This window comes from Chaetura pelagica, unplaced genomic scaffold (genome assembly GCF_000747805.2).
Source record: "Chaetura pelagica isolate M959 unplaced genomic scaffold, ChaPel_1.0 scaffold8, whole genome shotgun sequence".
NCBI classification, from domain to species: Eukaryota; Metazoa; Chordata; class Aves; order Apodiformes; family Apodidae; genus Chaetura; species Chaetura pelagica.
Genome location: NW_009954544.1, coordinates 2,942,766 through 2,951,365, shown reverse-complemented (window position 1 = coordinate 2,951,365; position 8,600 = coordinate 2,942,766). Strand labels below are relative to the sequence as shown.

General features: G+C 46.2%; 1 protein-coding gene across 1 annotated transcript; it reads right to left on the bottom strand.

Annotated features, from left to right (window-relative positions):
* Positions 1-2,965: 2,965 nt before the first annotated feature.
* CST7 (cystatin F (leukocystatin)) lies at positions 2,966-8,331 on the bottom strand. Its single transcript, XM_010004993.1, has 4 exons — positions 8,231-8,331; positions 4,262-4,434; positions 3,843-3,959; positions 2,966-3,043 (listed from the first exon to the last, which is right to left on the bottom strand). Exons 1-4 carry the CDS (start codon positions 8,304-8,306, stop codon positions 2,966-2,968), a joined length of 444 nt encoding a protein of 147 aa, XP_010003295.1. The 5' UTR covers positions 8,307-8,331.
* Positions 8,332-8,600: the final 269 nt, after the last annotated feature.

Below are 8,600 nucleotides of genomic sequence, written 5' to 3'. Positions count from 1 at the left end.
GGTACCAAGATCTCAGTGAACTTCAGCTTTGCTCCTTTCTTCGGTGTTCACTACAACTGTTATCTGCCTGGGGGGGTGATGGGTGCTCCTATTCCATTGTGCCTTTCTTAGTGAAATGTTACACTAAACACTTTGCTGCAGCTGTAAACATAAGGCTAACCTGTCTTCCTCAGAAGGTGCTTGTCTCCTTTGCTACTGTGTTGGTTCCAAGAGCTCATCTGCGTTGTAGGAAATGCTGGCAACAGTTTTATCTAAAATATGCTTCCAAGCAAGCCTTGTTTGGATCTTGCTGCATTTTACTTGAGAGAGCAGGGAGACCATGATGGGTTTGACAGCCTGCACAATGCCAGGTTCACATGGCTTTAACTTTTGTTTCTTTGACAAATGGGGAATTGGCTTGTTGAAAAGACTGAGATGAAACCGTTTTTGCCAGGGTCTTGAAGGATTGCAGATGGGAGGCTGCTCTGTGGCATTCTTACTGCCTGCATGAATCTCTGCACAGGCCTAAACTGATGGTGTGCTGCCTTCTCACCCTCACTGTGGCATGTTCCTGACCACCAGGCTGTCCTGCTGACTGAAAGAAGAAATGTGGGTCTGTTCTGGGCCCAGACTGTCTGGAGGTGATAGCCTGGTTAGAAGCCCTTGGCACTGTGTGAAGCAGTCAGCCAAAGTGGAAGAGGGATTAAGACCACTGCTGACTGACCCTTTGAGATTTAGAGAGCAGCTGCTTCTGGCTCCTCTTTTCCTCTTACAAACTTTAGTTTTGGCTTAGCTTGCCTACTTTGTGGACAACTTAAGCTGCCATAGTTGGCTTTCCTTTTCCTTGTCTTGGGCATCAGGCTGTCATTGGTGGCTTGTGTGATGGATGAATGTAGCATCATATTACATCCATCCATGGCCCTTTTGGAGGTGTGGGGAATGGTCCATTTTCTCTCCCCTCCACATAAGACTAAACAAAATGCCTTTCAAGCCAGCAAAGCAAGAGTGATGTCTTTTTGCTGATTTAGCCAGGGACAGACCGGAACGGGCCCCTTGCTCTACCAGATGAGTCCACAGCAAGAAAAGAGCATAAGGGTTATGATAACTGGCAGCAAAATGGACAACAGGTTAAAGCCTCTGACAGAGCACGTACCTGGCCAGTGCTAACTGGCTAGTTTGAACAGTGGCACTTTATTCACACACATACTCTAACTTTCCTGTCGGGCTCAACTCCTTTTACTCCATTGATTCCACACCTCTCCCTCGGAGTGCACATTTAATAAGACCATAGTACCTTCGAATTATTTTCCTGATATATACCTAGTCTGCCTCTCCTGAACCTTGGCCCCTCAGTTTGTATTAACCGTTAATAAACCAGTAGATTCGTAAACTAAACATTGGTCTCAGTAACCATTTGTGACCATGGTGAGGAGGGGTGTTCTGAAACACTCTCAAATACAGTCCTGCAGTGGCCGCTCCTCTGTGAGGGGCAAAGGCCACGTGTGAGCCCTTGGTTCCATTCACCAAGCCCCCCACATTGTGGGAGGAGTCGCAGAAGCACCTGACAGCCAGTAGCCCCCCTGGCATCAGCTTGTGACAGAAGGTTTCTTTTGAGAACCTTTTGGCTTTTTTTCCTGCTCGAACACTACTGCCCCCAAAGAGAAGATGCAGCACAGCTGTCTCTCCAGCACTGGATACTGAATTTGAGCTGCTGCTGGGCCACCTGCTCATCACAAGTGATGTTTCTGAAGCAGAACTTGGGACTCGCCCAGTCTGTTATGGTTTGCTTTGGGATCACCTGGAGGAGAGACCTTAGCTGTGCTGTTAATAGAACGATCTGTTTTAATAGACACCTTGGCCTGGAGCCTTTCACTGGCCTTTCTTGACTGAATGATTGTTATAGGCTGAAAGTAGGAGTGTCACTGGCAATACTGCTGCAGAAAGGCAACAACTATCAGAAGAAAAGAGCTGTTTGTAGAAGGCAAGTATTCATAGCTTAGGTCAGACCCCTATCCATTTATAAGTGCTAGTCTGTGTTTGAACATGAGCCCAGACTTTAGTGCTGTTTTAAGGGAGCAGTTACCCAAATCCTTCCAAATGAGCACCTGAGTCCAGTTCAAGCAGTAATCTGTGCATGCATGAGGAGTGAAAGGCAGAAGGTAAGGTGGATAGCCATCTAGAGAAGACCATCATTCTACTAAACTTGGGTATAAGATGTGGCCAGCCAGAGGTTGAATGTCTTATATTAATATGAATGCATCGTTTAACCTCAGCAAAAATATGCTTTGGAAATACATTTGGCATTTGCAATGATTTGCTTTCATAGTATGGATTAGTTTTTGATTCAAGTAGAAGTGCTAGGTAGACTGTGTAATTTCTGGGTTGTGGGTGTGTTTCAAGACAGCCTTATCCACACTTCTATCTTGAAGGAAGAACAGCTCCACCTCACAGATTCCTCACAGATATGTCTAACCTTTTCTCCTCACTGGACACTCTTAAGATTGATGTGTGTGTGTGTGTGTGTGTGTATCACCAGATAATCTTTCTTGTGGTAAAGCTTTCCTCAGTCTTGAGGTCACATGTGCTATGGTGTAGATTGTTTACATCATGGCTGTGTGAAGATTCATCACGGAATAAAGCAAGTCCAACAGAGCTTCCTGGGTATGTTCACACTGCTTGGAAATTCAGCCAGCGTGTGGATGGCTCTCTATTGAATGAATGACAACATGCTTTTATCTGCAGTTTAGTTTTGGTAAAACAGATATACAACTGGATAACAAGAAATTCAATCAAGGCAGGTCTTTTCTTTCTCACTTTTGAGCATCTTTCTCAGAGAAAAACAAGCATGTGCTTTCAGAGAAGAGCTCTGTGGTGATTCTGTACAGCCATTTCCCACTTCACTTTTGGCCTCAACAGTCCAGGCAAGGAAAACCTCATGGTATGGTGGTGGATCCCCCGTAGTCAGGCTTTCGTGGGGGAAGGTGAGTCAGTGACAGAGAGCAGTGGGGACATATGCTTTATGTAACCAAGGTGTTATCCAGACCTCGAAATAGCATCTTAGCATCTGCAAATAAAAGGGGAAGTAATGAAGTCCAGGTGGTGGCTGGTGGTTATTCTCAGCATTGTGGGCCATGATGGGGTAGGAGAGAACAGCTTCTTTTTGTCTGCCCCCTTTATCCTGGAAAAAGTACTATTTGCCAACTACTCGTATCTTTGTGGAAAGCCCCTGTAATGATTTCCTATGAAAGCAGGCTGAGAGAGGTGGGGTTGTTTAACCTGGAGAAGACTTTGGGGAGACCTCATAGCAGCCTTCCAGTACCTGAAGGGGCTACAGGAAAGCTAGGGAGGGGCTTTTTACAAGGGCTTTTAGTGATAGGATGAGGGAGCAACAGTTTGAGGCTGAAAGAGGGTAGATTTAGGTTAGACATGAGGAAGCAGTTGTTTACTGTGAGGGTGGTGAGACACTGGAACAGGTTGCCCAGGGAAGTTGTCAATGCCTCATCCTTGGAAGTGTTCAAGGTCAGGTTGGGTGGAGCTCTGAGCAACCTGATCTACTGGGAGGTGTCCCTGCCATGGCAGGGGAGGTAGAACTAAATTATCTTTAAGGTCTCTTCCAACACAAACCCTTCTAGGATTCTATGAATAATGGCTAGATGGCTGTGTCTGGTTCAATTCCTTACAGAAGGAAGCTGGCCCTGGATGCTGCTTATACTGATGACTGTCTCACCCCAGATGATGGTGCACAGTGGAGGCTTGTACCTCTGTGAGGGCATGGCAGAGCTGGTCTGGAGGTGACTACACAGTTAGATATGGCCAAGAATCACATGCAGTTACCGGATACCCCAGAGGAATTGGATGTTTACCTGTTGGAGGTTTTTTTTCCTCTGGAAGTGGCAGCTGTCCAGGCTGGGGTACTCCCTCTTCTCACACACGGTGCGTCCAATTTCCACATGAAGCATGTATTTCAGCCCTCTGACAATCTAGAGAAAGTAATTTCCTGGTTTAAAGTAAGGGTAGATGAAACAGATGCCAAAATTGTGGCTACGAATTAAGTGCTACATCTGTGAACTATATGTAGTGTAGCAGATATACAAGTTCTGTATTGAGTTATGGGGCAGAGCCATCCTGTGGAGCAGTTGAATGGGATAGGGAGACAATGTGGTATTATCTTTAGACATGCATAGCAGTTCTGAGCAGGAGCAGGGTTCCCAAGTCTTGGGTGCTCAGCAGGAGGCTCAGTTTGTAAATGGTTTGAAGGACCATCCAAAGTTTGGGCTCTTACCTGTACCATGGCTTTGTTTATTTGTGATTCCTTAAACAGAAAGAGGTCATTGGAACTGTTGTTGTATCTGTAAACCCCAAAGCGAGCTGCCTTGCGAACACCAGGATTGTTGGTGTTCACTGGGACAGGGAAGCCAGGCTTCATGGTTGAATTAGGTGGTGGTACATACGTAGCTGAAACAACACAAAACATGAGTGCAAAACATCTGGTGCCTGAAACGGTGGGAGCTTCAGCCCTCTGAAACAGTGCTAAACCTTCCTACTCGTCCCGTGCTTCTGTGCTACAGAAGGACTCTGCTCACATCCATTACAAAGTGATTTTCCTTTATACGTTTGAAATGGTGAAACATTCCTGTGGAATGAAGTGACAGTAAAAGATGCTGCTAGAAGTGGTAGCAGAGCTCAAGGTGACTTAGAAGAGGCCAAGGTATCATGAATATTACTTAGAAGATCTCTGTAGTGACTCCTGGCTCATAGAAGGCCCATCTTTGAATCTAGTTATAAAGCTGGATTGTGTTTTGATAACATACCAAACACTGGCTGACAGAGCCCTGCTGCTCTTAGTTGGCATGCCAAGTTTAACTTGCAGACATAAGTCTTTCCCACCCCCCTTCAATCCTTTGATAGCATCTTGAGGTTTTTATTTTAGGGGGTTTTAAATGGTGATAAAGGTGAAGGGGAGTTGCTGTCCCTCTACATGCTGACAAATGTCCCTCTTCTCTGGCTGGGTAGGGAAGAGCACTGTGGTACAGCTTGGACTAGCTCCCCACTGTCCTGCAGAAAAGGCTGCATTGGGTACTGAAATGCTGTTGCCCTGACACAAATGCCAAAGACCATCTCACTATCAGAGCCATGAAGTGGAGGACCAAGATGTATCAGAACTGGAGACTGGGGGAGTGTGGGGGAACACCTACGAGCTTTCAAGTTAGAGCAGTCCTTTCCACACAGCCCTTTTTACTGTATATTCTTACTTGGTTGTGTAGCTAATTTCCCCATGCCCTGCTTTTTTTCACCAACACTTTAAAAGAATCTCAAAGCTTACAGTTGATGTCATTATTTCCCCCCTTTTGCATTTGCCTTCCCCTCCGTTTTCCTGCTTTAGAAGTACTAAGAAGAGGAAAAAAAATCCTCAGCCTGTGCAAGTTGCTCTGTGGCCACTGCTGATGCCAAGACCTGCCAGTGCAGGAGATCATGCTGTGTGTGTGTAGGCAGCAAGCCTGCGTGTGCATGTGCACACGAATGTGCACACTGAGCTTGTGCTAAATTTGCTGTGAAAGTCGAGCTTTTTATCACCTCCAGCTCTTTTTTTCCCACAGCTTTCTCTCACTAACAGCCAAGCACAGAGTATAGACTGTGTATTTAAGACAGTTTGTACTGAGAAACTCAAACAGATGAGAGAGGGACAACCTGGTGGGTGACCCAGAGTCTATTTAAAAAAACCAAAACCCCAGCATTACATGTCATCATCAGCACAGGAGGCTGCAAAAATTCAGCTTTCAGGTTGCTGACGTATGTGCTAGTTACACTAGCACATCCTCCTCCTCAGTGGTAATGGCTATGCCTCCTTGTACCACTGCTCAGGGACTGAAGTATTGACCTGCAAAGGAGAGACTCAGTTTCACATACCTCCTCAACCCAAGGATATTCAAATTCACATCTCTTCTGGGTGATACCCAGCTACCTTAATGAACCCCATATGTTCTCGCAGGCGGGTGCTGAGAGACCCAAGGCATGTGTCTGAGAGAAGCATGTTTTGCAAGTGGCTTTGTGTCTGTGTGGAGGTGACAAGCTTTCCTGTCCCACACGTCTGGTCTTTGTTGGTTCTGGGTGTGCAGCCAGTGCTGGGCAACCTGGCAATTTTTTCACCTAGCAGGTCACTGGCTTGGGCCCTTCTGGATGTTCTCCAGGACCTTGCTTGAATCTATCCTCTTATCCCTGTTGGAAAGTCAGATGTGGCAGTGGTGGGGGTGTTCACAGCAGATACTGCCCCTTGTAGCAGGAGGAGGTAACCATAGTCTTTTTCAATTTAGCACAAGGTCCCTTTGTAGCTTAATACCCTTTGAGTCATGGTGACATCTTTTTTAGGCATGGGGTGGCAGGGTGAGTGAGGCTGGCTGAAGAATGGGAAGTGTGTATGGGAATAAAACCATAAAAGACATTATTCAAAGCAAGAGTTAGAGTACAGAGTGTCCTTGTTCCTGACTCCAGTGCCTGGTAGATCCAGAAGTGTCACATGTAGCAAGGCCTCTGGTATGCAGCATCTGGAGAGGTGGGCTCACAGTCTTGCAAGCCAGACCATGTGTTGTAGACAGGTAGCAGGCTGGTAATAAACCATGTAGGCAGATGGTAGACTAGTATATATTTGCCCCATCTCTCACCGAGGGACACTGGGCATTTCATCTCCTTCACTCATTGCAATTTGGTGTTGAGAGTGACTCGTGCCAGAGCAAAGTGGGTATGAAATATACTGAGCCCTTGTGGGAGAACTTTACCCCCCTGTTTTCCTCTGGTGACTCAGATTCCACAAGGCTAGGATTTGTTTTTCTTGATGTGCTTTGATTCTCATTCAAGGTGGTCGCTACATGGAGCACACGGTGGTCTGAAGTGTCTTCTGCTGTTTGGGATAGTTTTCACCACTGAACTTCCAAAACCCAGATACTGTCTGGTGTGAGGGGGAACCTGTGTTTTCAGGTTTTTTTCCTGACATCTTCTTCCCTCGCTTGGCCCTTAAGAGTCATCACCTTAAAAAGTTAAACATGAGTAAGGTGATGGCCCCACTCCAAAAGCAAAGCAGAATGGCCCAGAAGATTGGTAACACTGGACTTGTAGTCCATGCCCGGTGGGAGCAGAGGCACTGCATGACCAGGCCAGGCAGCTCAACTCTGCCCAGAGGATGTGATCTCATGACCTGGGAAAACACCTCTTAATGCCTCCCAAGGAAATGCTTCTGTCCAGAGCATTTCTATTTCAGACCCCATCCTTGCTTCTGTGTTTGGAACTGTGAAGAGAGAGCAGAAAAGTCTGGCTCTCCTACTTCTGCTAGATGGTCGCTGCGTAGACTATTGTCTTGCTTCTCATTAACAGCCAACTGCCTGTTATTAGGCAAGAGTGGGCTGTTCTTGCAGAGACGAGTTGTACATTGTATTAAGAGGCCCTCCCTTGTGCTCTCCTCATTGAAGAATAATTTGGGGGCCCTGCTCCTGCAGTATGAGAGAACAATCCTATGAGCAATTCTTTCTCGAAGTCTGCACTGAAGCAAGTAGGCAGGTTGCAACAGGTTGCTTTATTATTTTTTTTCTAAATGGAATGCTTTCAAAACCTCCTCCTCACTGCTAGGAGTAAGACTACCCTTTATCTTTACATTGAAGATGCAGCAGAGTTCCTGCATGTCTTTGCAACCCCCAAAGGAAACCACAGGCAGAACAAAAACCTACTGGCTAACCGAGCACCAACTCTGAGCACATTAGCACTTTCTGTGTGGAGGAGCCAAAGTAAAACTGAAGTAGAGCTAAAGCCTTCAGAGAGAAAATACTCCTGTCTGCAGGGCCCATTCTAAAGATTTAAGGCGAGCTGCAATCAGGAGAGTTTCCTTGCTCAGCAAAGGAAGGAACGATAGGAGTAATGTTTCATTAAAGTCAGCTAATGGGTACTCAAGTGCCCATCTGTACTTAGCAGTCAAATTGTTACCCATAGTCTTTAGATTTAATAATCAAGGTCATGCAGAGTTTAAACACTGACAAATAAGTTAAAAACCAAAAGTTGACTTTAGATGGTAACATGAATAACATGGTTCACTACAAGGGAAGAAAGTCCTTCAAGCAGTTGGATTTTCAGATGTAGCCTGAACCCTGCAGTGCTAAGCCAGCATGGGCAGCAGTTGGAAAAGGGCTGTTTTTCACCAGTGCATTAGGAAATCAGCACTCACAGGACCTAAAGCACAAGGAAAACAGAAATTAGTTTCTGCTCTTACCATCTGAAGTCCTGATGAAGCCCCAGAGCACTAAGCAGCAAAGAGCGGCAAAGCTGCAGGAGAAGTTCAGTGCCATCTCCACCACTTCAGAAGAAGAGCCTGCCAGCAGAGGAGTGGCTGTCCGGCTTCCTGTGGGGGAAGATGTGCCTCTTAAAGTGCTCTTATTGGCTGGGAAGAAAAAAAAAAAAATCACCCTAAAACCACCTGAATCATCGCAGCTCTGATGCAGACTTTGTCTCTTGCTGATGACCACATACCTCGAAGCCCAGCCACAAAGCTCTGGCTTGGTGATAGCAGCACCAGTCCTACATCTGACAGGGACTTTTGCTTTGTGATCCTCAGGGGTTGTGCAAAAGCATGGGCACAATGT

Excerpts from the sequence above, each read along its gene's own strand:
- CST7 (XM_010004993.1), bottom strand. The coding sequence starts at position 8,306 with ATGGCACTGAACTTCTCCTGCAGCTTTGCCGCTCTTTGCTGCTTAGTG. Across the intron at positions 4,435-8,230 it reads CTTCATCAGGACTTCAGATG|CTACGTATGTACCACCACCT; the intron begins GTAAGAGCAGAA and ends GTGTTGTTTCAG. Across the intron at positions 3,044-3,842 it reads GGAAAAAAAACCTCCAACAG|ATGCTAAGATGCTATTTCGA; the intron begins GTAAACATCCAA and ends TTTTATTTGCAG.